At 45.4% G+C, this 18,853-nt stretch overlaps 2 protein-coding genes across 7 annotated transcripts in view; one reads left to right on the top strand and one right to left on the bottom strand.

Annotated features, from left to right (window-relative positions):
* Positions 1-4,606: 4,606 nt before the first annotated feature.
* LOC138799673 (torsin-1A-interacting protein 2-like) lies at positions 4,607-18,146 on the bottom strand. Of its 4 annotated transcripts, none has more exons than XM_069981163.1 (4): positions 18,034-18,146; positions 11,783-12,003; positions 8,679-9,946; positions 4,607-6,718 (listed from the first exon to the last, which is right to left on the bottom strand). In XM_069981163.1, the coding sequence occupies exons 3-4, from the start codon at positions 9,826-9,828 to the stop codon at positions 5,967-5,969; spliced, it is 1,902 nt and encodes a 633-aa protein (XP_069837264.1). In that variant the 5' UTR covers positions 9,829-9,946; positions 11,783-12,003; positions 18,034-18,146; the 3' UTR covers positions 4,607-5,966. The 4 variants fall into 4 exon arrangements, with proteins under 4 accessions (XP_069837264.1, XP_069837265.1, XP_069837266.1 ...); XM_069981164.1 differs by having other exon boundaries at positions 11,783-11,936; XM_069981165.1 differs by having other exon boundaries at positions 11,783-11,933.
* Positions 18,147-18,214: 68 nt separating this feature from the next.
* The window catches only part of LOC138799674 (torsin-1A-interacting protein 2-like), a 30,563-nt gene continuing 29,924 nt past the window's right edge, over positions 18,215-18,853 (top strand). For all 3 annotated transcript variants that reach the window (XM_069981170.1, XM_069981169.1, XM_069981168.1), the window contains exon 1: positions 18,215-18,332. In XM_069981170.1, the coding sequence (XP_069837271.1) occupies positions 18,302-18,332 (31 nt within the window). In that variant the 5' untranslated portion in view covers positions 18,215-18,301. The remainder of the gene's footprint in view (positions 18,333-18,853) is intronic.

The following is an 18,853-nucleotide window of genomic DNA, read 5'->3' as shown; positions in this document are numbered from 1 at the left end:
TTAGGAATTCTCCAGGCAGATTGTCTCCTATTCCTCAGCTGTGTGAATACTGAACATGGGCTGGATCGTTAAGCATCTGTGCAGTGTTCAGCAAGTAGAAAATGTTCCAGTGGCATTCTTAATGCTGAAGAGGGTGGGGAGGAGTGGTGCAAAGTTAGGGCACAGATACTTCCGTTGGGCACAGGGGCTGCAGGATTAAAAGTTGTTTTTTAGGACAATAACTGCATCACCTGCCAAACGGACCCAAGGACAGATCTTGGATTAGAAGCAGCTATCCGAAGGTACAAGTGGTTTGGGGGGGGGGGGGGGGGGGGGTCAGATTGTGGGTACAGAGTCGCTTTAAGGAATGGGCCCTACTTTTCAAATCTGACCTGTCTTAATTTATGTGGTTCTAGTTGATGATTTAAATGGGCACTGTCACTACAAACAACTTTTGACATGTTATCAGGCGTATGAAAAGGTATTGATCACAGTGGGTCTCACTGCTGAGACCAACTCTTATCACAAGATATAGTTGTGGAGAGGCTCCCCAGCCAGCCATTCCGTCAATATTTTTTCAAAGACTTACATTGACAGAATAGGCGACCAACTGAGTAGTGGATGGCACTCCACGGCTATATCATCTGATCAGAGCGAGACCCACTGTGATCAATAACTTTTGACATGTCTGATGACTTGTCAAAAGTTATTTGTAGTGACAGGTACGCTTTAAGGAAGAAGTCTCATGAAATCCAAAAATGACATAAAGACAAGGGAGTGCGGTAAAATAACAAAGTAAACTTACCTATCCCCGTAGCATCGCTCCTGGGTCCAGCGGACAGTCGCCAGTGTCACATACCCGGCTGGGTGATTGCCCATTCAGCCAGTCAGTGACTGGGCTGTGATGTTGCAGCTAGAAGAGTTGGGTACGTGATGTGACACCCCCGGTTTCCAGCAGATAATGACATACTGTGGCTGTCAGTAGGACCCGGGAGCGGCGCTACGGAGGTATGAGGACAGGCGAGTTTACATTGTTTATCATTTTTCCACATTCCCCGGCCTTACTCCATTTATTTATTTATCTATCATATAAATAAATAAAAAATAAAAACATATCCCTTACATAAGGGGCACTCCAGAGAATAAAATAATGTTTTTCAATCAGCTGGTGTCAGAAAGTTATACAGATGTGCAATTTACTTCTAATTAAAAAAAACGTAAATCTTCCGGTACCTATGAGCTGCCGTATGCCCTGTAGGAAGTGGTGTACTCTAACCAGTCTGACACTGTCACTGCTGCCACCTCTAACCGTGACAGGAACTGTCCAAAGCAGAAGAGGTTTTCTATGGGGATTTACTACTACTCTGGACAGTTCCTGTCAAGGACAAGGGTGGCAGCAGAGAACAGTGTGTCAAAATGGAAAGAATACACCACTTCCAGCAGGACATACACTAGCTGATAAGTACTGGAAGGCTAGAGTTGTTACGAAAATAGAAGTAATTTACAAATCTATATACCTTTCTAACACCTGTTTTTTTTTTTCTGGAGTACCCCTTTAATATTTTCACTTCTTGCAGAGCAGTAGCTCAAATATTTTCATGCCTTTTCACGCTTAGAGTCCTACTGACTATCACACGAAACAAGCTAAACCAGTCTGTCATCCCTGATAATGTCCAAGCATAAATTGTGCTGCACTTTGATCATAGTGCCAAGTAGAATTCTATGTAATTATGTAGGCAAAGTGCCATGTATATCGACAACTGGCAAAACGCTGTAACCAGACAATTCTACAAATTCAGAAAATATTATTTTTAAGCCATAGGGTCGCCCAAAAACACTATAGTACATAGGTTTGTGCAGGGTCAGAAAAAAAAATATTGTTTCAAAAACAGCTCACAGCCAGGGGCAAGGAGACGAATAAAAAAAAGTTCTGATCATACTGTTATTGCTAGTACCCAGTGCCCTGAGTATTTTCCCCAGCTCCTCCTTTTAAAGGGGTTGTTTACCTAAAAAAAAATTCTTTCAAATCCACTGGTACCAGAAATTGCCAGGGATTTGTAATATACTTCTATTTAAAAATCTTCAGTCTTCCAGTACTTATCAGCTGCTGTATGTCCTGCAGGAAGAGGTGTATTCTTTCCAGTCCGACAAAGTGCTCTCTGCTGCCACCTCTGTCCATGTCAGGAACTTTCCAGAGCAGTAACAAATCCCCATAGAAAACCTCTCCTTCTCTCCAGACTGGAAAGAATACACCACTCCCTGCAGGGCACACAGCAATTGATAAGTACTGGAACACTTGAGATTTTTTTTTTAACAGAAGTAAATATGAAATCTATGGCACTTTGACACCAGTTGGTCTGAAAAACTGCTTGTACCGCCAGATAGCTGCTTTTAACCCCAGATGAGGTGATGCAGTTATTGTCCTAAAAAACAACTTTTAAATTTGCATCCCTGTGTCAAATTGGTGTGGCCTAGTGTGTCTATGCCCTAGGCCTGAACCGCCTCTCCTTCCCTCCTCCCCGCCCTCTTCACCATTAGAAATGCCATTGTGAAGGATTTTTCCTATTCATCTCTTGCCTGGCCAATGCACATGTGACTTAACGATCCAGCACATGTGCAGTGTTCAGACAAGTGATGAATAGGGGAAATCCTGCCTTCTCGGGTGTCTAGGCCACGCCAATTTAACACAGGACTTCAAGTTTAAAAGTTGTTTTTTAGGACAATAACTGCATCACCTGCCAGACCGCCCCTTAGAACAGATCTTGGATTTAAAGCAGCTATCCAATGGTACGGGCAGATTGTGGGTACACAGCCGCTTTAACCCTTAGTGACAGATCTAGTGGTCATTACAAGCTGTGGTTCCATTTGAAAATAATTTTTTTTATTTCTGTTTGTTCTTTTATACCTAATATTCTCCATAGGCCCTTATCTAAAAATGTTACTTTGTTTCTCTGCAGTATGAGTTCTATTTTCTCTATATGCTGGTATACATGTGATTGTATCTACTCTGCTCCTTTCTCTCCATCCTGCATGAACTGCACTCCAAGCATTCTCTTCCTCTTGTCCACAATCTGAGCTGGTGTTTAACCCCCCTTTCCCTGCTGTGATCTCTAACAAAAACAGCACAAAGTTCCCCTAGGTGGCTAATCTTTCTCTAGGTGGCATCTAAACGGTAGGAAATGTTTAAGGGTAGCTTCACACGTACCGTATCACAGTAGATTTTTTGCCGCAGCTGACTTGACTAAATGAATGAACACAGCATTAAATCTGCACCATCAAATCTGCTGCGGATCCGCAGCAGATTTGACTAAATGAATTAGCACAGCATTAATTCCGCACTGTCAAATCTGCTGCAGATCCGCAGCAGATTTGATGGTGTAGATTTGACTCTGTGTTCATTCATTTAGTCAAGTCAGCTACGGATCCGCAGCAGAAAATCTGCTGCGATACGGTACCCTAAAGAGGACTTTTTTTAAATTTTGCATTCGAGAAATAAAAAAAAAAGTGTAAAAAAAAAAACCTGTAAGTGTTAAAAATACTTCCCTTACATTCAATCATTTCACAAATGTATCTATCATCTGACTTTCTGCTTGTTACCAGTGAAACCCTCTCTGAATGCTATGGATGTGCAAAAAGCAGTAAGGTTGCATTAATAAATTTGTGATATACGTTCTGAATAGAAATGAGCGAATATCGAGCATGCTCGAGTCCATCCGAACCCGAGCATTCGGCATTTGATTAGCGGTGGCTGCTGAAGTTGGATAAAGCCCTAAGGCTATCTGAAAAACATAAATATAGTCATAGGCTGTATCCATGTTTTCCAGACAAATTTAGGGCTTTATCCAACTTCAGCAGCCACCGGATTCGGACAAACTCGAGCATGCTCAATATTTGCTCATCTCTGGTTCTGAATATCATTCATTATGATAGCGTGGGCTCCGAAACTGCTAAAGCCCTCTGCTACTGAACTGATACAGCTGTGTCAGTTCAGTAGGGTAGTGCATTAGCCATTTCAGAGCTCACTCTATCTAAATGAACTATGATGCAGGGAGATGACGTCAATCCATGACATCCATCCAGCACGGTATATCACCCATATATAACAGATGTGTGACTGGAGCTCTAGAATGGTCATACAATCAGACAAAACAGGGAAGTGGCCTGTAGACAGAAGCCTCTGCTGCCTATAAATAAATGTCATCTAATAACAGAATACACACAGATCACAGACACATCTATGAAAAAAAAAACAAAGGAAAAGTTTTAAACACAGGATTAAAAGCCATCTTTACTTTAAAATGACGGCAATTTACAGAACAAAAATATAATTCATATATTTTGAGCCTCTGTTATTTACATAATTAAAAGTGCATTTTAAAACTTTTTTTTTTTTTTAATTATGGAGGGATCAGGGGAGAGGGGACCTTGGATAATAGCTTATTGTATGGATTGTTTCTACTGAATTCCAATATAAGGGTGGGTTCACACGGAGGAATTCTCGTGGATCAACTCAGCGGAATTCCGCCGGCTGTACACGCTCACGGACGCGAGCCTTTCTGCCGGCTCCACAGACACGATTCTATGGGCCTGCTGATTCCGCATTCCACCGAAAGAATTGACATGTCAGTTCTTTTGGTGGAATGTGGAATCAGCCGGCCCATAGAATGGCGTCTATGGAGCGGGCGGAAAGGCACGCGTCCGTGAGCGCATACAGCCGGCGGAATTACGCGGAGTTTATCCATGAGAATTCCTCAATGTGAACCCTTAGGGTATGTTCACACTGAGGAATAGGCGAGTATTTAACGAGGAATTGAAGAAGAAAGTTTTCTGCTTGAAATTCCTTGCCTATTCAGCTCTGGCACAATAGGAGCAGAATTCAAATGGAATGCAATCTAAATTTCAAGCATTTAAATTTCAAGCCCCATGGACTTCTATAGGATTCCTCTAGCGGAATCAGGCCAAAGAATTGACACTTCCATTCTTCAGGTGGAAAGCAGATCCGCGGCAGAAATTTTGGCGCGGAAATTCCGCTGTGTGAACAACAGTGTGGAAATCCTATGAAAATCGATGGGACAATGCTAAGTTCATATTTTACGGGCGGGATTTGAAGCTGTACCCATGGCAAATTTGCTGCGGATTCTGCCGCTGATTCCGCGTGGATTCCTCAGTGTGAACATACCCTTACAAGGAGTTTCAGCAGCTTAATTTCTGGCTAATAGTGGGGTTTCCAATAGCTACAAGCCCCTCCCTCCATTACCTTCATACGTCCTTATAGATTCTATACATAAAAATCATCAAGTATACAATGTTATGTATATGATTGCTATAGATTGGCGTTTATCTATGATAATTGAATAGGTGCTGCCAGGTCTCCAGAAATACCTGTTTACTACCTCCATTATTCCTCCGGGAAATGTAACAATACATAGACAACTAGGTGTTCTAGACCTCCTTGTCAATGAGGTATGCCGCCACACAGTCAGACATCGCCAGCATGGACTGAACAATGTCAGATTGTGTAGAAACCTGCTCACCGACAAGGGAAAGTGTAACACTCAATTGTCAATTCCTATATTTCTAGGAGGAGTAAAAGAATAATAAGCATAATATGAGAATTACTACTGTCATGATAGGAGGGCCCACAGGTCCTCCACAGTCCTAACCATAGACTATATAAAAACACTTGACGTCCCGTTAAAAAAATCCTATTACCTTTCCATCTACATGATTGAATCAGGCTTTCGCTTTGGATGGCAGAATCCTGAAATATTAAGGCACATTTGGATGAAAGAGTTCAACACCTGCACAACCGAACGCTAAAGAGTAGAGATGACCAAACTTACAGTAAGTAAGCTCTAGCATTTGTAACCAGTGGCCATAGTCTGTATCCATGTTATCCAGGCTGCATCCATCTTCTCCAGCCATCAGGAGTCAGATGCCCAGCATTCGAGGGGCTAAACGTACTGTAAATTTGCACATCTCTACTTTTAACCTTTAATCCCAGGACAGCTCCCACCTTCTATAGACCCCACAGGCAGAACAGGAAGAACAACATGAGAAATGCGGCTCCACACTCCACTCAGTTTGTCAACGTCCATTTCATTGTGTGCGCTAACTTCTGAATAAGCGAACCGTTCCCAAAGGAAATCCTTCACTTTCTCTTCCACCTCTGTAAAGGAGAGATCCCGCTCTAGTGTCGGCTCATCTAGGAGAACAGTAAGCACCAGAGCCACGTTTTTGAAGGCGGCATTTTCATGATCGCAGTACTTATAGAGGATGAGTAAAGACCCTGAGGGTAATGTTTCTAAGCGGTACAATACTGCTGCCCGACTATTGGACTGGAATCCCGTGCTTAGTTCTTCATCTATCTGCATTTTACTGGTGGCACTGTCATACTTCGACTTAGATGGTCCATGTACCATTAACCACCTGGCACTGAAGGAGTCTGCATAGGACTTGGCTAGGCGCTGGCTGACACAACGTAAAGTCCATTCCCCATCCTGGGCTGCAGTGAGGATTATTATGGAAGGTGCACTTGGATGAGACGTGTTAAGGTGTCTCTTCAGTAGTTTTTCGCTTCTAAACCATAAACCTTCATACTGTCCGGGGAAATCTTTCTTCAGTCGTGCAAATTCTTTTAAAAAAATTTCAAGTTCAGACTCCTGGCGGGCTGGAGGTTGTCCTTTACTTGAGAACAAAGAGTATAAAACAGCCAGAACCAATGCTGAAGCTATTAAACCTAGATAGGGGAGAGAAAATAGTAGATTTTAATATGACCAGAACTTAGTTTATGCTGTCTTAGGGTATGTGCACACTACGAAATTCACGCAAATAACTTCCAGCAGATTCCATGCGTGCTTCCACTTGAAGTTCCGCCCATCCCATAGACTTCATTCTATGATCAGACCATCATAGCAGACGGCAGAATGCGCCAGAGCATAGAATGCAGTTTATAGGACGGGTGGAGATTCAAGCATAAGCGCGAGGGGGCGAGTGGCGGAATCCGCTGAAAGTTACCTGTGCGGATTCCATTGTGAGCACATACCCTTACAGAAGATAAAGAGTACACTAGTCTCTATGTAAGGAAGATGAGACAGACAATCTAACCTCTAAATGGTGGAAACTGGGGGTGCCAACCCTGTGGCCCGCATAGACACATTTAGGTGGAATTTACACATTTTAGGCAAGTTTATTATGGCCTCTTAAAATAGAACAAGACTAAAAAAGGTTGTGTCTCCCGATGTAATCTAATTTTTTTTTCAAGTGTAATTGTCACTTAAAAAAAAATAATAATTTGTCATATGGTAGAGAGTTTAAAGAGTTTACATTGGCGGGAGTTAGGGTGTTTAGACCCCAATCGGTCAAGGGATTTGGGAGAAGCACCGACCAAAGCACAGACTCTTCACAGTTAGCAAAAGAAGGCCTCACTGTACACATACTCGTGCTACCTATGACTCTACTAACACTGTTAGTTGAAATACCTGTATTATTCTGTTGTGGCTTATGCAATTCAGACACCAGTCATCTGCTGGGTTCTCTTTTACCAGTAATGTTCACAGGTTTTCTTTAGTGAAGTTTCCCAAACATCTCCCCCAGGTCCTGAGTGGAAGTTCACATATGATCAAGGGAAGCGCTAGAGGCCCCACTGATGAAAACCCAGGAACGTTACAGGAAAAGGATCATCCAGAGGATGGGCAACACCTAATGTGTATATGCTACATGATGAATGTTGTTTTCTTGCTGATGCCACCAGTAGGACGGCCATAAAAACTGTTTAAACTAGTGGCATTAAGCTATAATTGTTACATATAAAACAAGCTGCAGCGATTACTGGACACCTGAGGGTCCGACTAACACTAGGCAAACAGATGGATGCCACGGTCAGCCAGATATGTCACAGAAGTGGTTTTTTATTTTTTTCATCTTAAAAGGAGAAGTGCGGCAAAAATTTTTATTAAAGTATTGTATTGGCCCCACCCCCCCAAAAGTTATACAAATTACCAATATACACTTATGACGGGAAATGTTTATAAAGTGCTTTTTTCCCTGCACTTACTACTGCATCAAGGCTTCTCTTCCTGGATAAAATAGTGATGTCACGACCCGACTCCCAGAGCTTTGCGGGCTGTGGCTGCTGCAGGGGGACACTGAGGGTCACAGGACACTGGGGGGACACTGAGCATCCCTCTGCCATCATCCTCTCCAGCAGCCACAGCCCGCAGGGAAAAAGCACTTTATGTGCATTTCCCCGTAATAAGTGTATATTGGGGATTTATCTAACTTTTTGGGGGCAATACAATACTTATGTGAAAATTTTCAGCAGACTTCTTCTTTAATGGCCACCTACATAATACTGCTTGTTGGAGACTTTCCACTGTGGACTGTGGAAGAGAAAAATATCCCAACCATCAAAGTCAACTCTATAAAGTGTAATGGGGCAGACTGAGAAGCATTACTATGATGGAACAACTCCTGTAAGTTGTATAGATTCCGTATGTATACATGAGTGATTGGCATGCCAGCGCAATGTTATGTCCATGTGATGTAACTACAGACATCAGTAACAGAACCAAAGTACAGGTTGTAGGTTAGCAGTGGATGGTGGTAATCGGTGCAAGGGGGTACCAGTGAATCTTTGAAGTACAGCGTCATTCACAGACAACCCAATATCAATGACTGTGTCAGATGTCATTTCTTACCAATCAGCCAATTATATCCTGTAGCGGGTTTCTCATCGATGACAGTTCTTTCGGTTTTATCTAGTGGTTGATCTCCCTCCTCAGAATGGGGCATCCGTCTGTGCCTTGGGTACTTCATCTGATCTGCCTGTAAGTCTTGTTTCTCAGTGATACCTGCAGTGGTGCTATCCTGCTCACTAGAATCCTCCGCTGACTTCTGGTCACCTGACTCGTCTGAGGGGCTTGTTGGCGGCTTTTGCTCAGGCTTGTATGTGGTGTCTGTCTGTGCTTTAGGGTCAATTACAGATTTTTCTTTGGAATTCCCCCGTGACTTTTCACCGCTAGATGACTTGCTGCTGATGCTTCTCTTTGACTCTTCTAGAGCTTGGACTGTGACACTGTCCTGTGACTCGCCTGTGGTGGTCACCTGTGACGGTGGCTTCTCAGATGACTGGTCAGTAGGGTTCACTAGCAATGTAGCTGAGGAGTCCACTTGTGAATCTTCCCCTCTAGAAGATACAGCTGTAATGTTCCTTATGCCCACTAGTGGCTTTTCCTCAGTAGAAGACGCATTTGTGATGCTCACTGGTGATTGTGGCTTATCGGAATACATGTCTGTAACGTTCCCCTGTGACTTCTCCTCGGCTAAAGACTCATTTGTGCTGCTCACTTGCAACTCCGGTTCACTGGAGGAATTGTCTGTAGCATTCATCTGTAACTTCTCTTCACCAGTAGACCCATCTGTGGTGCTTCCATGTGATTTTCCCATGCCAGGTGACATGTCTATGGTACTTGCCTGTGACTGTATATCTATGGGTCGTATTAGTGTCTCCTGCTCTACAGACTTGTCTGGGGTAACAGTCTGTGACTCGTCGTCATCTATACATTCATCTATGGAATCCACGTGTTGCTTTTCCTCTACAACATACTTGTTTCTGGTGCCCACTAGTGGATTTTCCTCAGAAGAACACTTGTCTGTAGGGCTTGCGTGCGGTTCACTAGAAGACTTGTCTGTAGGGCTTGCGTGCGGTTCACTAGAAGACTTGTCTGTAGGGCTTGCGTGGGGTTCACCAGAAGACTTGTCTGGGGATCCTTCCTCTCCAAAAGACTTCTCGGAGATGTTCATCTGTGACTGTGGATCAGATGTAGATTTGTCTGAAGACATTTCCATGCCAAAAAGACTTAAGATAGAACTGCAGTGGTTAGGCCTCACACTAAGGTATTGCCTTCTTTATCATGTATATCCTTTAATGGAATTCTCTATTTTATAGTTGCTCATATACTGGATTCTATTCAGAGAGAAGAAGGATAAATTTAAGGAAAAAAGTAATTACACTTGTGTGAACATAACCTTACTTTTATTAATACAGAAAGATGTGTATTTGTCAAACTTCTGACATGGGATGGAACGTATGCACAGAGAGTGAGGAGAAGCGCTCGCCCAGATGCTTTTCCACTAACTTGTTCTAGCAACAAGTTCTAGAATGAGTCAAAAGAGAAGCGCTCAGCCACAAGCTTCTCTCCTGATTCATTCTAGTGATCAATTGAACACTCAGACCCTGACTGATTGCAAGAACTAGGAAGAACATGTATATTATCACAACAGATTACAATCGGAAAGTCACTGGGAGGTGGTGTCTATTTGCCTAGATGCCATGTCACCACTGTGAGTGGAATCTAGGTGATTAAATGCCACTGATCCTTCAGCTGCCAACATGCCAAGACCAGGCTATGCCAGCACACTTGGGCTGAAAGCAGAATGCCAGATGCTGCAAGAAGTTTCTTAGAGCCCCAAGATTTCACAGTACCTATGGGTCACTCTCACCACTATTGAAGCCAAAGTGCATTAGTCCACTACTTGAAAAGTTAGATCTACATGTGTAAGGAGAGAACCTCTACTCCCTAGTAAGAACATCTGGGCTAGACTAAATTGTGCCTATAAGCATCTAGAACAGGGGTAGGGAACCTTGGCCCTCCAGCTGTTGCAAAACTACAACTCCCATCATGTATAGAAAGCCAAAGCTTTAGCAGTCCAGGCATGATAGGAGTTGTAGATTTGCAATAGCTGAAGATCCAAGGTTCCAGACTCCTGATCTAGGGAAACACCAAAGAATCTAGAAGATAGGGCACATTTATGATTTTAAATACATCAGACGCTCTCTTTGTACTTTTCTTATCTAAGGATGTGGCTTATCGGTGAAGGAGTGGTGTTTAGTTAAAACTAGGGTTTTTAAACATAAAATACTTTTTTTATACTGATTTTATGGCCTTTTTGTCCCCAATTTACAGTGTGTGAACCCAGCTTCAAGGGGATCGCAAAGCAGAAAAGGTCCTACCTCTTCTGCTCTCCAGTGCTCCACTTCCTCTCTCTGACCATCTCTGGTGATAACTTCTGAGATGAGAGGGGGGACTTCCAGTACTTATCAGCTGCTTTATGTCCTGCACAAAGTGGTGTTTTTTTACACAGTGCTCTCTGCTGCCACCTCTGTCCTTGACAAGAACTGTCCAAAGCAGCAGCAAATCCCCATAGAAAACCTCTCCTGCTCTGGACCGTTCCTGTCATGGACAGATGTGAAAGAAAGAGCACCCTGTCACAGGAAAGAAACCATCAACTCCTGCAGAGCATACATTAGCTGATAAGTACTGGAAGATTTGAGATTTTTAAACAGAAGTAAATTACAAATCTATATAACTTTCTGACACCTGTTGATTTGAAAAAATAAAAATAAATTCACTGGAATACCCCTTTAAGCTGTGATTGTGATTGCCACAGACAGCTATCAGATAATACTGCCAACAGAAATTAAAGCTGTCCATACACCCCCCTCGCAGCAGCTGCGTCAGACTCTTTAGGGCAATACACAATGTTTGGGATACCCCCACTGTCATATCACTGCAGAACAGGACATGTTTGTGGATTAAGTAGGTGTAAAGGTCCTTTTACACACACTGATATCTGAGGAGAGGAAAAATCTCAGTCTTTCTTTTATGACCTGTTCCCTGTTCCTAGTCTGTTCCTGGCTTTGGCTTCAAATATCGGTCAGATAAATCTTTTTGTGTAAAAGGACTCTTAACGCACCCTTTGGAGAAACAAGCAATTGGAGATATTAGACATTGTCTCATACCTTGAAATATAAGGAATCTCCCTCCAGACAAAAATTTCGATGCTAAACCATCATGGTATAGTGATGTGGTCACAGCTCAGTCCTCCAATCTTCTGAACAGTGAATGCAACGTAATAATCTGTACGCTTCTTGCACCGGTTTCCAGTCTCAGCTGCTTCTCATGTTGAAACAGAAACTAAACTAATGAATGAAAGACGTGGTAGGACTTCCTGACCTTTGTCCTGATAAACAGTAAAGGAGTGGGTGGGATAGATAAAACACTATCATGATAGCAGGGGAAATACATACACAGGTCATGTACATGGTAAAAAAAATATTATCCCTCCACAAATCAATATTAGGGAAAGAGGGGCAAAGCTATCAAAAGAAGGCAGAGATACCTCTTAAAGGGGCACTCTGGAGATTGTTTTTCAATCAACTGGTGTCAGAAAGTTATACTGATTTATAAATGACTTCTAATAAAAAATCCCAGGTCTTCTAAGGTTCCATGGTTACTGTTTATCTAATGTTTTACCTTATGTATGGCATATCTAAAATGTACTTTTTTCAAGCGCATTGTAATAGAACTTGGCGAGACTTGCGTGTCTCTGTTTGACTTTGGATTGCTAACTGTCCTGCCTTTGAATTTGCTTGAACTTCAATAAAATTAGATTGGAATAATATATATATATTTTTTTAAGTCTTCCAGTACTTATCAGCTGCTGTATGTCCCGAAGGAAGTGATGTATTCTTTCCAGTCTGACACAGTGTTCTTTGCTGCAACCGCTGTCCATGTCAGGAGCTGTCTAGAGCAGTGCTTCTCAAACTGTGAGGCGCCCCCTAGTTGTTGGTGAGGCCCAGCTGGGGAGGCAGTTTTCACAAAAGTAACTATGATCTGCACAGTCCTTTTGTGGTTTGCAAAAATCTCCATTTTACCAACATTATTCATTTATTTTGAACTTGCTTTATTAGTATCTAGAGCAGTGCTTCCCAATTTTTTCCACCTCGGGGTACCCCTTGGAAAAAAAAATTTCCTCGGGGCACCCCTACTAAATAATGTTCTACAAAATAAGAAAACAGTCATACAGTGACTCACAGGTGACGTCTTCTTTGATCTGAGGAGTCACTTTTCCTTTTCCTCTCCATCCGCCATGATGATTTCTTCCAGCTACTTTTCATCTCTTCAGAACCTGTGAGACAAACAATTTAGGCTCCGCACATTTCTAGCAACTTCCTTTCCTTTCTCCCTCCTGTCGGCTCCCAAAGTAACTGCGCTGTTTGGTGTTATGTGCAGTAAAGCGAGTAGGAATGTGGGATGCCCCCTGTATGTAGGATCCCCTGCTGTGCCCCCTGTATGTAGGATCCCCTGCTGTGCCCCCTGTATGTAGGATCCCCTGCTGTGATGAACTAATAATGCCCCAGAGGTGCCCCCATGAACTAATAATGCCCCCAGACGTGCCCCCTATGAATTAATAATGCCCCCAGAGGTGGCCCCCATGAACTAATAATGCCCCCAGAGGTGCCCCCCATGAACTAATAATGCCCCCAGAGGTGCCCCCCATGAGCTAATAATGCCCCCAGAGATGCCCCCATATACTAATAATGCCCCCCGAGGTGCCCCCTATGAACTAATAATGCCCCCAGAGGTGCCCCCTATGAACTAATAATGCCCCCAGAGGTGCCCCCCATGAACTAATAATGCCCCCAGAGGTGCCCCCCATGAACTAATAATGCCCCCAGAGGTGCCCCCCATGAACTAATAATGCCCCCAGATGTGCCCCCATATACTAATAATGCCCCCATATACTAATAATGCCCACAGAGGTGCCCCCATGAGCTAATAATGCCCCCAGAGGTGCCCCCCATGAACTAATAATGCCCCCAGAGGTGCCCCCCATGAGCTAATAATGCCCCCAGAGGTGCCCCCATATACTAATAATGCCCCCCGAGGTGCCCCCTATGAACTAATAATGCCCCCTGAGGTGCCCCCTATGAACTAATAATGCCCCCAGAGGTGCCCCCCATGAACTAATAATGCCCCCAGAGGTGCCCCCCATGAACTAATAATGCCCCCAGAGGTGCCCCCCATGAACTAATAATGCCCCCAGAGGTGCCCCCCATGAGCTAATAATGCCCCCAGAGGTGCCCCCATATACTAATAATGCCCCCATATACTAATAATGCCCACAGAGGTGCCCCCATGAGCTAATGGTTCCCCCATGAGCTAATAATGCCCCCAGAGGTGCCCCCATATACTAATAATGCCCCCAGAGGTGCCCCCATGAACTAATAATGCCCCCAGAGGTGCCCCCATGAGCTAATAATGCCCCCAGACGTGCCCCCTATGAACTAATAATGCCCCCAGAGGTGCTCCCATGAACTAATAATGCCCCCAGAGGTGCCCCCATGAACTAATAATGCCCCCAGAGGTGCCCCTATGAACTAATAATGCCCCCAGAGGTGCCCCCATATACTAATAATGCCCCCATATACTAATAATGCCCACAGAGGTGCCCCCATGAGCTAATGGTTCCCCCATGAGCTAATAATGCCCCCAGAGGTGCCCCCATATACTAATAATGCCCCCAGAGGTGCCCCCATGAACTAATAATGCCCCCAGAGGTGCCCCCATGAGCTAATAATGCCCCCAGACGTGCCCCCTATGAACCAATAATGCCCCCAGAGGTGCTCCCATGAACTAATAATGCCCCCAGAGGTGCCCCCATGAACTAATAATGCCCCCAGAGGTGCCCCTATGAACTAATAATGCCCCCAGAGGTGCCCCATGAACTAATAATGCCCCCAGAGGTTCCCCCATATACTAATAATGCCCCCAGAGGTGCCCCCATGAGCTAATAATGCCCCCAGAGGTGCCCCCATGAACTAATAATGCCCCCAGAGGTGCCTCCATGAACTAATAATGCCCCCAGAGGTTCCCCCATATACTAATAATGCCCCCAGAGGTGCCCCCATGAGCTAATAATGCCCCAGAGGTGCCCCCATGAACTAATAATGCCCCCAGAGGTGCCTCCATGAACTAATAATGCCCCCAGAGGTGCCCCCATATACTAATAATGCCCCCGAGGTGCCCCCATGAACTAATAATGCCTAATCCGCGCTGTGGCTGCAGAAAGCAGCCCTCCTCCTCTTCGGGCTCCATCTTGCGAGCCGCGGGGACGGGACTTCCGGCAGGCGTGATGACACCTGCCGGAGAGGTCACGTCCCGGCCTCCCATAGGCTGCTGGCATGAAGTGCTGGCAGCTTATGAGAGTGAATATAGGAGCAGGACGCTGACACTTCCTGCTCCTATATTCTGCTTACTTTAATGTTCCGCCCGCTCACAGTGTGGGCAGAACATCAAAGTGATCCGTGCATCCCGAGAAGCTGCGCGGCCGCAGCTTCTCGGGATGCTTAAAGAGACAGTGCACATTTCCCACCGGGATCCCGCGGCACCCCTGGCGGGTTCTCCCGGCACACCAGTGTTGCCGCGGCACCCCGGTTGGGAAACGCTGATCTAGAGCTTGGGAGATGGGTGAAAGGTAGCCCTAACATTATTTTTAGCTTTTAAATGGACTTCACCACAGATGGTGAGGCCCAAAAACCCTCTTGGTCAGTATAGTGAGGCCCAGGCATTGCCTTGGTCTGTTGGGTGAGGCTCAAGTAGAAAAAGTTTGAGAAGCACTGGGCTAGAGCACTGGCAAATTCCCAAAGAAAACCTCTCCTGCTTTGGACAGTTGCTGACATGGACAGAGGTGGCAGCAGAGAGCAGTGTGGCAGACTGGAAAGAATACACCACTTTCTTCAGGACATCCAGCAGCTGATAAGTACTGGAAGACTGGAAATTTTTTAATAGAAGTAATTTACAAATCTGTATAACTTCCTGACATTAGTTGATTTCTACCCCATTGAGTGATAACATAGTAACATAGTTAATAAGGTTGAAAGACGACAAGAGTCCATCAAGGTCAACCTACATAAACCCTAATGTGTTGATCCAGAGGAAGGCATAAACCCTTATGAGCCAGATGCCAACTGTCCCATCACAGGGGGAAAACTTCCTTTCTGGGTAGCTTGACAAGTACCGTATCACTGCATATTTAATGCTGCGTTTTTATCGCTGTGTGTTTGGTGCGATTTTTACATGCGAGTTTTGATTTTCACATGAAAATCATGTGAAAATCAAAACTCGCATGTAAAAATCGCACCAAACACGCAGATATAAAAACGCAGCGTTAAATACACAGCATTACGGTACGTGTGAAGGCACCCTCTATCTGAACTGGTCAGACAGCTATCAGAGTATATACACCCAGCACGCCCCTTTAATTGTGATACAAGTTACAAGTACACAAGTTATAAAAGTTGCGTCTGCATCTAGATCTGCATATGGGTCTCAAGGCACCTGCCTACCTGTATAAAACTGCACAGTTAGGCTGGTTTAACCCAGGCATAATATTAATGCGTTTATTGTGTCCCTATTAGGGTATCCCGACGGAGCACCCGCGAGCGGAAGTGCGTATTTTCACTGGTCCCATAGACTTCATTCTATGGTTTGCGGGTCCATTCTTTGGGCGGACAGCGGAATCTGGCAAACAACATAATTAAAGAGGTACTCTGTGGATATAGAGGCCACCGACCACTTACCTCCCCAGTGCCGGGTCTGGGATCGCGCCACCCGATTCTCCCGTCCGGCTGCCGCTTCCTGGTCTGAGCTGCGGCTGACGTGATGTCTCAAGGCAGCTTAGCCATTTAGCGGCCAAGGCGGGACTCCACTCCGACCGCTGAATGGCTGAGCTGCCTTGAGACGTCACGTCTCAAGCCGCAGCTCAGAGCAGGAAGCGGCGGCCGGACGGGAGAACAGGCCGGCGCGATCCGGGACCCGGCACTGGAACCAGGGAGGTAAGTGGTCGGTGGCCTCTCTTTCCACCCCTTCCCCGGCCATATAATAAGAACAACCCCAGCCCGGAGTACCTCTTTAAGCCTATGGGAGCAGCAGAGATGCGAGCGGGTGCAAGCTGCGGAATTTGCAGTGGGTGTTCCATCGGGATTCGGGATGCACATACCCTCACAGCCAGAAGTCGCGGACTGACCGCAGGTCTTATGATCTGGACTGACAGCTGTGACAGTGGTTAGGCCAGGACTTGCAACAGTAATATGGAGCTACACCCATATGAAGCCGGCCTTAGGGCCTGTGCACATTTTGTCTGTACGCCACCAAGTATACACCGGGATATCTTCTATAATGTATTCGGACATAAAAATGGACATGTGCAATACATAACATACGATACTAGACCTCTAGGGCAGTGATTTTCAACCTTTTTTGAGCCGCGGCACACTTTTTATACTTTAAAATCCGGGGCACACCACCAACCAAAATGGCACAAAATGACACTACAACAGTACATATTATACATATAGTTAATAATATAGATTCTAAATGTATTTATACTCACTCAGTGTGAAACCTGGGCCTGTTTTCTTCTCCTCCTGTGCTTCTCTCCACCATACTTCTCTCATGTGCTTCTATCCACCATACTTCTCTCCCCCCTGCTTCTCTCCTGTGCTTCTCTCCACCATGCATCTCTCCACCATACTTCTCTTCCCCCTGCTTCTCTCCATGCATCTCTCCACCATACTTCTCTTCCCCCTGCTTCTCTCCCCCATCCCCAGGTTTCTCTCCCCCCTTGTTTTCTCCTGTTTCTCTCCCCCCCTTCCACCTCACCTCCTCCGAGATGGTCGCGGCTGCTGTCCGTCTCACCTACTGGCCGCCCGTAGGGCCCGGACGTGCTCCTCCAATCAGTGGAGACCGGTAGCGTGGTGCGCTGGGCCATAGCGCACACGTTGATTGGATGCGCGCATCACGGCCCACCGCAGCGCACCACGCTCCCGGTCTCCGCTGATTGGATAGGAGGAGCACGTCCGGGCGCTACAGGCGGCCAGTAGGTGAGGCGGACAGCAGCAGCGGGGCGATCTGCAGGGGCACCATAGTTTGGGGAACTTTCCCCGCGGCACACCCGACCATGTGTCGCGGCACACTGGTTGAAAATCACTGCTCTAGGGTGCACATCCACTATTGATCTGCAAGCAAGTGCCAACATATCATGGAATAAAGTGGGCCAGGGATCAAAAGTAAAAGCTGTCACCCCAAAAGAGGGGGATTTGGGAAGCATGCAATATAATACACCTTCAAGGGGGACTTTACCCTACATTGATTTAGATAAGCAGTCACACACAATGTGTCTTTCAGGGTATAAGGGAGTCATACCGACCTGTTAAAGCGACCAGCCCTGCTCCCCCATCTTTGGCTTAGTTTCGAATTCCTAGCTGTCATAAACTTGTCTGCACACCGGAAGTTCCTACCGCCCGTGCGACGCAGCTTCATTCCCGGTGCAGCACGAATATCTCTCCCCCCGGAAACACATACACGATAAAATATTTCCTAACCAGGAAGTAAGGGCGCCGAAAACACACCCCGCGGTTAGTCACTGCTGTCGAGTAGCGGACTCTTACGTCGGTTGTTAATAAGGAGCGGGAAAGATGAGTTCTCGGAAGAGAGCAGGAAATACCGGTGAGTTAATCAATAAAAGGGTTACCGGGGGGCTAAACGGAGACGGGGTGGCAAGTGGCATTAAAAACCGAAAGTACGGCAGTGAGTTTCATTTACGTTATTGAGAAGATAGTATAGAGCAGTGATCCCCAGCTCCTATGCTGGTGTATAACTCCCAGGATGTTGGGGCATGCTGGGAGTTGTAGTTTTGCAGCAGCTGGAGGTTGTGGTACTATGAGGATGTGACTGGGCTGTCCCTATAGACATCTGCATTGTCCTCTCAGCTGCTGTCACTTGTTCATTCATTCAGACCATAGAATGAAACACCCATCACAGTTTTTTAGAGTCTTTTTTTTGGAAGCTTAAAGGGGTCAAATTATCAGATATTTCCTAATCTCTTATTGGTTTAGATTTCAGGTCAGGCCCTCCAGCTGGTGCATAACTACAATTCCCATCATGCCTGGAGAGCTAAAACTTTGGCTGCCCAGACATGATGGGAATTGTAGTTCTCCAACAGCTGGAGGGCTGCGAGTTTGATGTCT

The sequence above is a fragment of the Dendropsophus ebraccatus genome, chromosome 8 (assembly GCF_027789765.1).
Source record: "Dendropsophus ebraccatus isolate aDenEbr1 chromosome 8, aDenEbr1.pat, whole genome shotgun sequence".
Lineage (NCBI taxonomy): Eukaryota > Metazoa > Chordata > Amphibia > Anura > Hylidae > Dendropsophus > Dendropsophus ebraccatus.
This window is presented reverse-complemented; position numbering and strand designations above follow the sequence as displayed.

Excerpts from the sequence above, each read along its gene's own strand:
- LOC138799673 (XM_069981163.1), bottom strand. The coding sequence starts at position 9,828 with ATGGAAATGTCTTCAGACAAATCTACATCTGATCCACAGTCACAGATG. Across the intron at positions 6,719-8,678 it reads AGGATATAATTGGCTGATTG|GTTTAATAGCTTCAGCATTG; the intron begins GTAAGAAATGAC and ends TCCCCTATCTAG.